The 15,372-nt window shown below is 32.8% G+C and overlaps 1 protein-coding gene across 8 annotated transcripts in view; it reads right to left on the bottom strand.

The window, feature by feature from the left end:
- Positions 1-15,372, bottom strand: part of LOC116767338 (E3 ubiquitin-protein ligase HECW2) — a 62,359-nt gene that overhangs the window by 7,611 nt on the left and 39,376 nt on the right. Inside the window, exon 1 of one of the 8 annotated variants that reach the window (XM_032657619.2) lies at positions 6,810-7,194. The exons of the other annotated variants lie outside the window; for them this stretch is intronic. Coding sequence (XP_032513510.1) covers positions 6,810-6,850 — 41 coding nt within the window. The 5' untranslated portion in view covers positions 6,851-7,194. Of the gene's footprint in view, positions 1-6,809; positions 7,195-15,372 lie in introns of those variants that run through there. 8 annotated transcript variants of the gene reach the window in all.

Here is a 15,372-nt window from a genome sequence, read left to right on the forward strand (position 1 = left end):
ATTGTTCCTACAGAGATGTCTTTATTAAGAACAATAAAATGTAAGAACGTGCTACTTACCATTGTCTAAACATATAAATGGTGTTGTTATTTTTTTAAGTTTTTATTATCATCCGTGATTATAAACAACATGTCCATTATAGTAATAACATGTCCATTGAGCATTGTTTATAATAAAGCGTACGTTGGGAAATAAAAGCTCTAACGTACTATGGTGTGTGTCTAAGATGCGCGTGCGCACAAGGTCGCCGCACTGATGGGAATGACCTAAAATTACCCTCGCTCGAACATAACGTAGTTGACGCCATGCTACGGTTACATTCAAACAACTCCGATCATATCAACGATATAATAACCTACACTATACAGCATTCAAGCTACATTCTAGAGTTTTGCATGTTAATACCATAAAATTAAAGACTTTATCTCGATCTCATACCATTAAATTTTTATTCCGTGAGGTAGATTTAAAATTGATTTTATTATAATTTATAAATCTATAAAATAGATCTGAGTTTTAAAGCTTTTTAATAGGTTTTTGATGTAGTTCGCCCGTCTTGATGTTAGACGATAGTATATAGAAAATATACATACGTAAGGCGAGAGGAAATACAACATGTTTTGAAAATGAAATGACATTAACATATTTTATGACAATAATTCATAGTATCCTGACCGAAAGGTTAAGAGAATAAAAATAAAATACAATTCGGTATTCGGGTTCGGTCGTAATCATTATCGAAACATCCGGCACATCCCGCACATGTATCACAGTGGTGCCACCAATCTCTAAACTTAATGACTCTGGAGGCATTCCCCTGTGGCCAGGCGCACGCGCCGCGACCGGCTCGAGTAATCATCAATCATCAATACGATTCAGAATCATTTTTATTTATATGACAATAGGGCTGTTATCGGCACAGCGGCCTGTTTTATGGTCAACAGGTGTTCTCGCTGGCCGTAGGCAGAGGATGATACTCCACAGTCGAGATAAGATCCCGATTTGGGAAGCTGACGTCTTGATTCCTCTGATACAAGATGACGTACAAGTTTTATACCATTGTTGAATTAATTGAATTAAAAACATCGTGCACGCTCATTTAGTTTTTCACTTTTAATAATCTTACGAAAAATCTCTGTATATATGAAGATTTTTTCTTTCGAAACTGAATAAACTTTAACATAATAATAAGTAAAATTTTCGCGACTACACGTTTAAAATGAATCTAGGTACGTTTTGCGGATATGGCTTCGGGCTTTTTTTTTCACATATTAGCCGAAGATTAATTTCGTCTGCTGTACAGTAATCAAAAGTTCAGGTAAAATGTATAACAAAATAATAAAGGCGTCTAATATCCGAAAGTTTCGTTTTAAAGGCTTTATGCTATAAGGCGACCAGGAACTGAACTGCTATATTTAAATAATTGTTGTTGGTTGGATTTTTTACTCAAGTGAAGGGTTTTGGTAACTGTCGTTGTAACGGATGTGGTTGTCAGACGAGCAAACGGCTTCAGACACCTGCTTAACGGAAATTGTACGCATATGGGAGTACGAGGGGCAAAAATTCAATTACTTATTCGCAACATTCAAATATTATTAACGATAAATATGCAATTGGAATTGCGTTAGAAGCTTTTACATATTAAGCTTACTGGTTTATATTGTATTTATGCTGTCTGTTTAAATCATTATAAGGCCTGGTTGACACGCAATGAATAAATAACACTTACCTCACAGACTTTGTGATCCTTGATTTATATAACAGATAACTATACAATCACTTAATACAGGATTCAGAAAATGTGATATAGAGGCAAAATTTTAGAGATATATTTAATTCTATGTAATGACCTCGGGAAGGTTGCATTTCCTTCGAAATATAATATATAATTCCATACAAATTATATAACAACGTTGTCACCGTTGACCTTACACGAAATGGAAGCCGATACGTGTCCAATAAACAACGAATTACTTCCTTCGTGTCGGCAGACGAAAACAAAAGACGCATTGTTAGAACGGAGCCTTGGTAGGTGGTACCACCTGTTACATTAACAACTTAAAGGCAATTGTTGTATTATGTTCAATTACGTATAGATTTACATGAAAATAACTTATCTGTACGTGCTTAACGCTCTCACTATGTTTTCTATCGAATTTGTCTAAACGAGTAAGATTCAGTCGAGATGACTATAGGCTTTTTTCTTAAATTATTATTAAATAATATTGAAAAAAAAAATGAGATGAAAATATAAATATATTTATAGATAACATACAAACCAAGCAAACCGAAACACATCCAAGGTCGGACAGAAATTACGAACAGATAAACAGACGATTGTTATTGTAATTAGCTTTTAAAACACATTTTCCATTTTAAATGCTCATTAACTCTCAGACGTTTTTGGTAATTTAATTATATATGAAGTAAATATGAGTTAAAAATAGCAAAAAATAACATGGGTATACGGATTCAATGAAAAAAAGGATTTAAGGATATTTGCTGCTCTCTCATGCTAAAGCTACTAAATTAGTTTTGATGGAACTTTCTAGAATTGTAGCTTTGACATAAAAATATGATATAGGCTATAATTTATCAAGTAATTTCATTTAGTTATAATCACAAATGTAATAGTTGTATTGTGTAAGGGTCACTTAACGCAGACTTTAATCAAGGTGGTAGAGCCTTGCTGTAGTCATGTAACTACCGATCGAACGTGGGCTGGCTAGACCGGGGAAGTACCACCCTCTCACAGAAGATCGGCGTGAAATAGCCTTTAATGAGTGAGAGATTCGGTTTCCCTTTCCCTATCCCCACCTTTTCCTGTCATTTCATTTTTCCCACCCCTCCTTATTCCTAAAAATCCAAGGTTTGCAACGTATCCTTAACATCTCTGTTGCGGCTGTACATGGACGACGCGACGGTGGCAGCTGCCCACCAAGTAGGCCGTCTGCTCGTTTGCCACATTTCACATAAAAAAAACTTTCGATGTCACTTACGGTTGGTTACAAATGGTTCTATTATTTTAGCACACTTTATACATTTCCCTCTAAGTTAAATTCTGAAGACAACACAGAAAACTTCGCAGACAAAAGCCAGTTATATATTTGTAAAATTTTTCCTGTAGTAATTAAGTAAAATAGTTGCTATCGCGTGCTTTATTAGGAAGGGTTATTTCATTTAGGTTATTCTTTTATTGAAAAAAAAAAACCGTAGAAAATAAATAAATGAGTTTTAATGAAAAGTGTTTTTTGTTGCGTGAGGCGTGATATCTAACATTAATACGGTAGATAAATATCAGACGATTATTATACGAATGAAAATATAATCTACGTATTGTATTCAAACATTCTCCCCTTTAACAGAACAATGTATGTTGGAACTAATTTATTTAGGTCTATAAATAAAGGGCTAATTGACCCGAAAAGCGGTCATGGTTGGGTGGTTCCGGTCCAAGTGACAACTTCCGCTTGCATGGCTCGTGGTCTACAGCTGACATGCAATTTTTTTATCTACATGAATTTATACAAAGCGAGCAAAACATACGTGTATCGCATAACATATTTCCTGTACAGTTTTAAATGATTAATTAAAAGTATAGCTTTACATTATTTTTATTGGATTTTATATCCACGTATATTTTATTAGCGACCATGTGATAGATGAGCTTCGCTTAATATGAAGTTTTAAATTTTAAATTTATGTTAGCATATCAACAACTGAACATTTATATTCGAACCTTTGTTAATATGTGATGTATCAAATTGCAACATTAGCAACGCTTAACCGAAACCCGTCATTATTTCGCATTAAGGGATCTTCTAAAATTTTCAATTTATGAAATTCGGCGAGATAATTAATAGCCCGGCATTAAGACGAGCTTAAATTATACGACTAGGTATTAATCGATTTTATGGCCTGTATTAAAAAAATAGCAAGTCCCAAATATAGCTCACCAATAAGATAACATTACCACTTTACATTGCATTGTTAATTTTCGGCATTCCAAAGCAAAATTCTGTTGATTATTGTCAAAACTTTTTGAAAGTTCAACAACCGATTGTCGGGCACACCCTATTACGAAACCAAATGACTAATAAAGTGGGTAGTCCTTGTACTTAGACGTAAGTGTTTATTGCTGTGTGCCCATTGACGGCAACATTGAACGAGGACTCTGCTGTTCGTGTTATACATTGACGTAATAATTTATTTATAATAACGTATGATATACAAAGTATTTCAAATCCAAATTATATATTGCAGGCTTTAATTTCGATTATCGCTTCAAGGGCCTAAGAGATACGAAATGTTTGATAAAGATACGTAATATAAGGAAAAACCGGTGGGTTTGTGGTGTCACTGGATCGAGGACCAAGCTATCAAGTCAGCCTTGGTCCACCAGTCTGTCAGGGTCGATTCCCACAGCAATCAGGTTGAGCGTAACCTCTTTTTGTAAGCGCATCATTACCACATTATTTCAAGTAGAAACTACACCGACGTCCTTGGATGTATAAATTGCAAAGCTTTTACACTCAGCTGAAATTTTCAGAAAGAAAAACAAACATCCCTTTTTAAATTTATTCAAATTTTTATCATTCTATAGGAACACGAAATTGAAACATTACTTTTAAAAAAATGTGGCCATTTAAATATCTAGATATGTATCTAGCGTGAAAAAGTTCCTCATAAAACAATGACCGAGGAAACAATTGTTCACACACGCTTTAATCCGTATCACTGTTTGTCCAAATCGATCTGATAGCAACAGTATATGAACTTAACTACAGACCAATTTAATCCATAACACCGTTAGAGATAAAGACTATTTTCCCATATCTGTCGTCACTTGTTTCTCGATATCTGATATTCTACAATGGTCTTTCCCATATCGAACTAACAGATTACCATTACGTTATAGGTCCGCTTTACGAGGCTTTGATTAGACCGAATCTAACTACTCTCCGCACGGAGACCAAGCCTCGCGATGTATTTACTATTCTCGTAAAACTATAAAATTCCCTTACCCATAATCAAAGTACACTAAAGGACAAGCGCAATCGAATAACAATAAATTTCGGCATGAATTCTAGACCGTACAGAACATATTTTTCCTATCACTTTCCCTTCCACAGATGACAAACATTTGTCGTGTATTGTATTTTATCTAATCATTTCGGACGAACGTTCGCTAATATGACCTTTCTCCCCTCCAAGATAACATTTAATATCCTTTGTATTTGATTAGTAATTTTTACTAGACAAAATACATTTCTGTTATCATATGCACACAGATTCATACTTCTTATGGATGTACAATAGCTTTTCAGATAATGATTATCATCAGTTAAATGAGACATTCATTTCTATACAAAATATGTTCTTTCATACAAAGTTCTATACAAAAGCATACATCAATTGTTTTATTTTCCAAGCCACTGCGTTTGGGGGCCAGTGCTAGTACTCAGCCAGGTCAGAATTAAATGGCCGTTCTAACCTTTTACTACTTTCCTGTTTTGTGTTGAGAACTCTTTTGTCGGTAACCGCCTTTCTAGATATACGTACATTTAATTTTCGCTTTGACCAACGTGTTATTTTTTAATCTGACAGCATTAATAAAAAAATTCATTAACCTATTTTGAATAATATTCTCGTCCAGATTTAAACGGCTCGTCGTCTATACGTACAACGACTTTGTTTTCGATGATTCGACGGTATAAAGCAAATATCATTACGGGCAAAGTTATTGATGATAGACACGATTCATATAAAACACTTCTTAGTATACCTTGACTTCATAATATAAATAACTGACCCGATCCAAATAACAGGGAGAGATTTATTTAAAAATCAAACGAGAGGTCGTGACCACGTCGGTAATAAAGACACCAGGCGTGATATTAAATGGTATTATTTATTATTAAATATAATAAAGATAATAAGAATTAGATCGAAAGCACAATCCAATTTACTTATGTTTTTTACATTACATGACAACAAAACATAATTATACATTATAAAGAAGTAAATTGATTTCATATTCATTGTTATATGAAGTGCTCGCAATACGAATAGTTTTTATGTACATTATTTATTCCACTCGACCTAGCGCCGAGACATTCTAAAATTAAAACATAATGATTCCAGCATTCAAATAAAGTATAAAATAGAGACTTCTGCAAGGAAATTTTATGAGAATATGCTTATATTTTTAAAGCAACAAATAACAAGGTCTCACTTAACATTATATTTTTTCAAAGTGTATCAATACTGATTTTGATATGTCTAACGTCAATTTGTGACTGCTTCAACTTTTCAAACAAAACCGTAATGTTGAGCCGTTGAATGTAAATCACGGTTTGAAAAGCCACGGATAAATATAATGTTACGGATAAATTACTTAACGGAATATGAATGTGCCTTCATAACATGACATCACTTAACAACATAAAATTAATGAGAATAATAAAAACAATGTTCTTATTATTTATAATTGTCGTGTCGCAATTTCTGCATAATAAAATACGTAGACTGTGAGAGAGTGACGGACGCACAACACGAGGAAGACTCGCTTAGACGAGCGAAAGCACATCTTCGTGCGAACGCTGCGCTTGCGCAACCCGCCTCAGATAATACACCTTTATTACACCTCGCTGTCTACTCACTCTACAGCGGTGATAAATTGCCGTGATATGAACCAACTTTTGGTATTCTGTGTATGCCTCTCTAACAATAATTAGACGGAAAGAAAGTCGGATATATAACAACGATATATGTATTAATTCTGTGAGTGAATAATGTATATAACTTACAGGCTGAAAACGACACCGAACGTCTTCGATATGACCCCCATGGTTTTCTTCCAGCCCTTCACGAATCTGCGGCGACGCGCCCCCCCGGGCAACGCCGCTCGCACCTCGATCTCAGTAGAGGAGTTAATTTTGACGGCTGCCTACCACCCCGGCACGAACCTTCATCACCGTTTCAGGACACTTCACAAAACATCCGCTGCCTTCATACTACATTCGTATATAACCGTATATTTGACGTGACGAGCATAACAAGTGAAAGCTATACGCATTAGGATCTGGTCTAAGTTCCGACAGATCTCGTAACGTAATTGTTGACGTATCTCGTACGGTGTCCGTGAACACGTGCGCTCGCCAGCGTGGTGCGGACGACACTGCCGTAGCTGAAGCGGGTTGACGCTACGTCTCCACTCTCTACGGGGGTAGATAATACGTAAGCTCGCTGATTCAGACTGTCGTCATTGGATTTGCGACTGTCGATCTGCGAATCTAAACCGTACAGCCCGAGGTGCTTGTCACACAGCACGCGACCGCAGTACGAACTGGTGTCTATCTGTTGTTAATCCCCTTAGGCTGTACATCGCGTGTCGCTACTCGCTAGCGAGCCTCTGACGTCAACGTATTATATCGTCCTCCTACCTGGCTAACAATCAGTGTACGTCTTTGTGCATCTGTTTTTGATTATAAATTTAGGATAACTTTACTACGATTTAAACTTTCAAAATATCAACAACGATCAGTTGGATGCTATATTAATATTATATTTAGCGGAATATCTAAGAAATTAATACTGAGTTATAAGTTTTCTAATTAATATAATGTAGATTATTATTATAAAATATATCCTGTTATGTTCCAAGTTTTGAGATGCAAAAAATAAAATGTTAAAACATTATACAAAATTTAAAATACCCCAAGAAGAAATTTAAAAGACACATTTACATCGTCTTTATTTGCCATAGAGATGTTATTACCCAACTCAAGGTCTGTGAACTATAAACGGCAGCATAACCACCACCGACTCCATTCCTTACAATTCAGGTGATAAGACTAAGGTTACTAAGTGTTACACTTTAAGTTACGCCAGTGACAGTGTTATAACTTCCGCTATAAAACCAACCATAAATCAGTGTACTGTTAACCAACAATTTAAATATACTTTTTGTAGAAGTGTTTTTGTATTTAAAATTTATAATATAATTTTATTTTAGATGTTCCAACACAGTGACATCATGCACTGACTCAGTATTGCATGCACATTGTTAAGCTCTGTTGGATAATTGGTCTTAATATTACAGTACAAATAAAAAATGTTATATCCCTTTTTAATAGATGGTTATAGTTTTGTATTGACAATATATATATAATAAAGATTTGGTATAAAAAATAATATATAAAAATTATATGAAATTAAAAAGAAAAAAGAAGAAAAGTGTGACTCAGACGTCCTCAATGAGGGATTCGTACTCTAGTTCCCAGATTTTTCCCTACACTTGTGCTATAAGACGGTATTGCTTGCCAAAAACTTGCCAAAATTGTTTGTTCTAGGTCGTGGCGATATGGTCAATAAATTTTGACTTCATTGAGAGGGTAGAAATATATCTTGTTTGTTAAATAAAATGTGGTATATTTTTGGTGATTTTAACGTACAAGTTTTATTTTTCCATAGTTTTAAGGTCCTCAGTATGTCGTCAATTTCAACCTTATATGGAATAAACATTCTCCTATTGCGGAACGGTACTCTAGAGACAGTGCTTTTAATATATTAGGGCAATGGAATATTTATACACGAGATAAATATGTGTTGAGAACATTCGTTCATGATTCTAAAGAAAAACTTACACACACACACACACATATATATATATATATATATATATATATATATATATATAATTAAATTAGATATTAGCGAGATAATATTACAAAATGCATATTATGTACTAAGTCGATATACAAGCATCCGTACCGCATTCTGTTAAGCGGTCACCGTAGCCCAGACGAATGTCATTAAGAGGTTATTTATTAATACGATATCAGAAATATACAAATACATACATACACGATATGTAAATATATAATATAAGAATTAACATACATCACCGTATTAGCAAAAACATCGTATAAATATAGGTCTGGGAAATATTCCTTCCACAATATAAAGTTGTTTATTTTTAAACCCAATGACAAAGATTTAACACTAAATATTAATAATAATATATAATTCTCACTTTTATAAGCCGTAACTATTATTATATTAAAAATAGCATTTGTATTAAGAATAGTGATAAAAAAATATTCTCTCGTCCTGTTTCTTCATTCGTATTAAAAACCTTGAAATATGCACGACAAGTTAATTGATATAAATCATAATTGTTTAGAAGTTACTTATAGTAACATTAATACATACACATAGTCTCAGATAATGTTTGTGTCATACGAAGTACAGACAGCAGTACTGCGGATCGCTTATATGGTATTAAAAGTTTTATGACAAGCAATACAGCCTTTGTCATCCTATTAAATAGAGTATTTTTTTAGACTAATATTTGAAGCAACAGGCCCATTGTAAGCTCTATTATGAATCTCAGCACGTCGTTGTTGCTTAATGCTATTTGTTTACATGATTATCGATGAATCAAAATAAAATTTGAATAAAAAGCCCTCATCACACTCAACACTATCCGTTGATCTGAAATACCCCTATACTTCTGACCTATATGTTTGTACATCATCGTGTTAAACGCTGGAACGAAAACAAATACTTATACATTGAATAATTTATATACAAAAATTTTTACTACAAAGATTATAAGACATTATTTGTTGTATCAATGAATCAGATGTTGATTAAAATTTAAAATATCATTCCCTAACAGCTGAAACTGTTTCCCTCACTTTTTGTACAACCCAGTTCAATTAACTTCTTACCTTTCAACTTATTGTTTACTAAATACAGAACGTGGACGCGGTGGTAATGGAAAAGGATTAAGAATATTTTCGCGATTTTACGCTACAAAGGGATCCTTTCCACTTTTTAATTTATAAATTAACGCACTTCACTATTAACGGAGGCTGACGAGGAACGGGAGACGCTTCGTGTGTAGTCAGTAGTGTGATGTAAACTCATGCTAAGCGTACAGGAATCACTATATACTTATTGAATGAAGTAGTGCTTCAGTAACTTCACTCTAGATATTTCTATTGACAATTTAAATAACTAAACTAGTTATTTGAAAATATTGCTTATAACTATCAATAGGAGGTAAATTTTTACGCACTTAATTTTAAATAATAAAATCCGCGTAGTAAATCCGAATAATACTAGTTTCATTTAAATGAATACTCGCGAAAATCTTAGATCTCATTTAATAAATGTTTTTATATTTTCAATGTAATTCATCACCTCATTATTAAAGTCATCATTTATTCATCATTACCAAATTGTTCTTCTATAAACATTTGTTTACTTTTTGTATGCAAATACACATTAATTATTTACACTATCTCACTGACGTTAAGTCGCAGGCTAACAGCAATACTCATTAGAAAAAAAATATTCGCGTATACAATGGACAAACGACATTAAAAAACGACTTCTACTAGGACGAAAATAAGAAAAGGTAATTAATATTATAAGGTGATGCATGTTTTTATAATTATTTCTTAGTCGCCTAAAAAAAAATATTAAAATCCTCATACTTTTCGATACAATATTATTGTTGTGAGACAAGAGACTTCATATCCCAGGGACAGGTTATAAGGGACCATTTGTAACAAAAAAATATCTTCTTTAAAATTGTTATATGAATTAATTATGTAAAAAACAAAACTATAAAAATTAGGCTTTAAAATTTATATGCAATTCCTGAACGTAATGTATCAAATAAGTATTTTAACGGGTATTAATAAAAAATATATTCCCTAAATACGACTACGAATGACATTTTTTTATTTAAATATAAATCTTCCGTTTTGTTAGTCACGTTTAATTACCTCATGACCTACTGTCGTACATTGTTATTAAGAAGCAATTTTATTTAAATTTAACTTTATTAAGAAACAATATAAAACGATTCATCTTTAGCATCGTTATTTCGGGTCAAACATTATTATATTTTGGTCAGCGCATCACATCTTCAAGGGCATAACACGATCTGTCTACCTAAGCCGATTGTTCCAAAATTATGTGCGAATCGAGTTCATATAGTTATTACAAACAATCTATATGTTTGAACATATAAGGATTACTAGCGAAATACACAGTTCCAATGATTATATAAGAACAAGTGACAAGTTATTGCCCCACACACAAATGATCCGATTACAAGTAAACATTAATTGGACTAAAACACTCTTACAATGGACGCATCCTTATTAAAGCGCGGTTACTCACGCCCAATTGACTTCATAGGGCTACTATATTTATTCTATACTAGATATACTTTTATGCAGTAGATGTAGCAACTATTTAGTGTTAGGTGATTAGTTGTATTATATATGTATATGAAAAACAATAGATCTTTTTAGGACATTTGAAGATACTGTTTTAGATAAGTAGCGTAAATATTACGTGAATATCTGCTATCCGTATGAAAAGTGTAAGTGACGTTACCTTGACGTGACACGAGGCTAGATTCTCTGGTGTTGCTGACATAATGCAATATTAAATGCATCTTTGAGCTCGGAAAGAAACTACATCAAAAATTTCTTAAATCATATATATATTTTTACATTATTCTAGCACTGATAGTCCACTGTGTATACTTCAAAGAATTTCGTTAAATAAATAGTGAAAGCAAAACAAATAGCTTAAATGAAACTAAACAACAAACGTATAATAGTTGTCCCGATCTGTAACAGTTAGAATCTTTCATTATATAAACCGTCTTCCCGTTTTGTTGGACAAATTGTGATTTCTTTTGTGTAGATTTCTTCACATTTTTCCATTCTCATTCTTCTCTCGTTTTGACGGGACGCCGCGAAAGAAACTTTTGCTTTTAATTTTAAACAATGGTGTCTTAAAGCATTGTGTGTTTTATAGTCTTGCCTTAATTACAGCGCTGTCTGTGAGAGTGTAAGCTCCGTTGTTATATTGTTGGCCACGCGACTGAAGCTCGCTATTTTTTAAAGTTTTTTTTTTCCCCAAAAATTAATTGGTTTTTAACTGGTATTAACGTCGACCAACATTTTAAGTAGCCTTCCAAAATTTTATAGTTAAAATTCTATTTTACGCTTATAGAGATGTTATTCCATTTATTCGTCACGTGTCCCAATAGATAAGTTGCTACAAAGTTAAAATATATATTTGTTAAGACAACACCCAACATTTCAAATTCATTATTCAGGAGAAACAGTGATAGATGAGGATTAATAAATTAGTTATATGAAAAATATAAAATTATCGTAGTAACGTATAAAGGTTACCTGGCGACGGCTGTGAGGACGGATCTACCTGCGTTAGGTTGTTTGTTACCGTTATATAGGAAAAAATAAACATCATACAGCACTCGGGTTCCGGACAATACTATATTTACTAAGACACCTTGAATAACAACTTCAATGAGAAATGATTCGTGATTACAATACTTATTTTTTGTTTCAATATTAAGTTTGATATTTCTAAAGCATCTCAGCAAAATAGCGTTTAAAAATCAACCTTTTTTCATTTCCATTTTATTATTTGAAAATCAAATAATCAGGATGTACAATATAAATTTATGTAAGGTGACTGTAACAGCCGTTATTGATATTTTTTTGTAAAAATCGAGTATATATTTAAATAACAGGGACCTTTAATATTGTAATAGAAAATCAATATTAGAGTTTTTTAATTTCCATGCTGAACCCTAAAGCTAGTTGAAATCTCACACCTGGTGGTGGAGATAGTGGCGTCTCCATAGCTTTGTATCCTTTGAACCGTACGACGAATTACAAGAGTTTCATCAAAAACAAATGCACTATCGACCTAAGAAGATCATTTCATGTAAACATTCTGTTCAAATATAAACTCTATAACAACAACATAAAGACTACGTTAATGATATTACATGATACCTAGTATCCTAATGACTATAAATATCAAACCGCATATACTGAACACTGTGACAAAAAAAATTAAAATACTTTTAAAAATATGAACACAGTTTAAAAAATAATACTTTAAATATATTTAAAACAACAATTACAATGATAGCACTACATTAAATATGTATGTATAAATTAAATTGTCTTGCCTCTTTGTTATATTAACGCTTTTTTTAAGGACCCAGTACACACTGTTAAACGTTGAGACCGATTTTGATGGGACTTCCAAAGGGCAAGAGCTGGGATAAGGAATAACAAATTTCTATCAATATAAATAACCGAAATAGGCGGGCGAAGTCGCAGCCACAACTAGTTATATATATGGTTGATACATTTATAGTTGTTTTTGAAATTACACGGACGGTTCGGTGTCTGGTGTTATAAGAATAAGATCATTATAAGAAAAAATCCCGTTAGGCGACTACATAAAGGTTTCTGTTCAATTGTACACACGTATTCCAGATGCACCCGACAGACCTGACAGATGATAACATACAAAAGAAATGTTCAAGCTATAATGATCTTTGTATCATATAACATAATTTACAATACAGCGTGATGCTATTTACGATGTTTATAACAACGCACCTGCACGGGATTTCTGTTCTGAATACGGCGTTTGCGGTGAATCTTTTATTTGCAGTGTGGGAAATAATCGCAAGATGGATATATTTTTTTTATAAAACGGGTTCGTGACATAATAATCAGGTTGGTATTAATATGCCACTGTGAGTCCACAGATATCTTTTTTTTAATCCATCCGTTTATTTTTCTGAATGAAATTTTATTTTTAACCTTCGTCTGCATGAACTGGTGTTGTTGTATGTTGAACTCTGCGCGATTTCCATCGAGTTTAAATGGTCTTAAAACCTGATCGGCTCGTTATGATTACAATATCAATATATCATGATATTAAAGGCGTAATCTAAATATGTATTCTATTTCTAGAAAGTCAACGAACGTCCTGCGACTTGCACGCGATCAAAAGACATTTAAGCTCTGACGTGGAATTTAACGTGAAGATTGGATCCCATCCGGTGAATAAATATAACGCACTATTTTTTTTTAAGCAAAATATAAATTATATAATAAATGATTGTAATGAAATATCAAGCTCCTCGGAGGTTACAAAAAGTTTTAGAACGCAGTTTTATATTAAAATATATATAGTATATATATATTTCTTAATCAAAATTAGATGTACGAGAGATATTAATATGATCAAAGACAAAGATGTTATTATAATAATGAAACGGAAATGTTTGCCAAGTACCGACATTCAGGAGCGTTCAGGAACGGTGTTTGTGTTTACAAATGAGACGCGAAAATAGCTGCCAACGAATCCGCCATATTTGTTACTGAAATGGCGGGAACTTGGATTGTTTGAAATGCATAAACATATGTATAGATGAATCATTTTTAGTATTCATATGTACAATAGGTTATTAAAGTATAATGTATATATATTACCAACTCAATAAAAAATATATCAGTACCTTTACGATCAGTTTGCATGAAACTACACACTGACAGTTTCGACTTTCTCACTGGTATGCCAACGTCGATACGATCATACGCAAAGCCTTATTAATGAAATACTGAAAACTGTCCGTGTTAAGTTAGACGATGCAAACTTGTGTTTATACAGAAATCGATTGTTAATTGCTATTTGCTCATCCACTAAAGTCGCTTTGGTAACGCGTTTTTATTAAGAGGATTACGGAATTCCATGTTTCGTGCTGGACGGCTGTAAAGGTCACTTTGTAATATAATTTTATTACAATATTTTCCTCTTTACACGGCTGCCATAAACAACGCATTAACAGACAACATCCGTTGAGAGTAAACGTGTACAGATAATATATAAAAAAAAAAACCTAAGAGCTCAGTATGAAGGCTCCACATACAACTGTAAGAAAAATTGAACTGGGATAACTCTAAATTTTTGTTTGTGATGTGGGAATTGATTTTTGAAATCAATGTTTTGTTCTGTAATCGATCACGTTTAGTGTGGAAAAATTGAATGCATATTTCAACTATAATTTAGAGATCAGCTATAATGGAGAAAAGATTACACAGACAGAAAAATTTAATCTCAATAAATTCAATGGGAATGATGTTTGCTTCACTTAATAATACACACACATTCACAAAAACACACAAAATTCACACATATTAAAATAATCACATGTCACGGAAACATTTTATATTAAAAATAAAGGAAAATTTAATCTGAAATATATCGACCCTATTGTTGTAACGACGCTTCGTCTGCATTGGAATGGGCTTCATTGGGAAACCTTTACAATATTATATGATGCATGTTTAATACAAATTGATTGGGAAAATCATTTGATATTATTAAAAGTATAAATATAAAAATAGACTGGAGATGTTCATTGAAATATTATATATCAGTTTCACTAATTAAAAATTCTGTCTTTATAGAAGACTAATGTTGCTGGACCTTCATATACCA

Source organism: Danaus plexippus, assembly GCF_018135715.1.
Source record: "Danaus plexippus chromosome 9 unlocalized genomic scaffold, MEX_DaPlex mxdp_24, whole genome shotgun sequence".
Lineage (NCBI taxonomy): Eukaryota > Metazoa > Arthropoda > Insecta > Lepidoptera > Nymphalidae > Danaus > Danaus plexippus.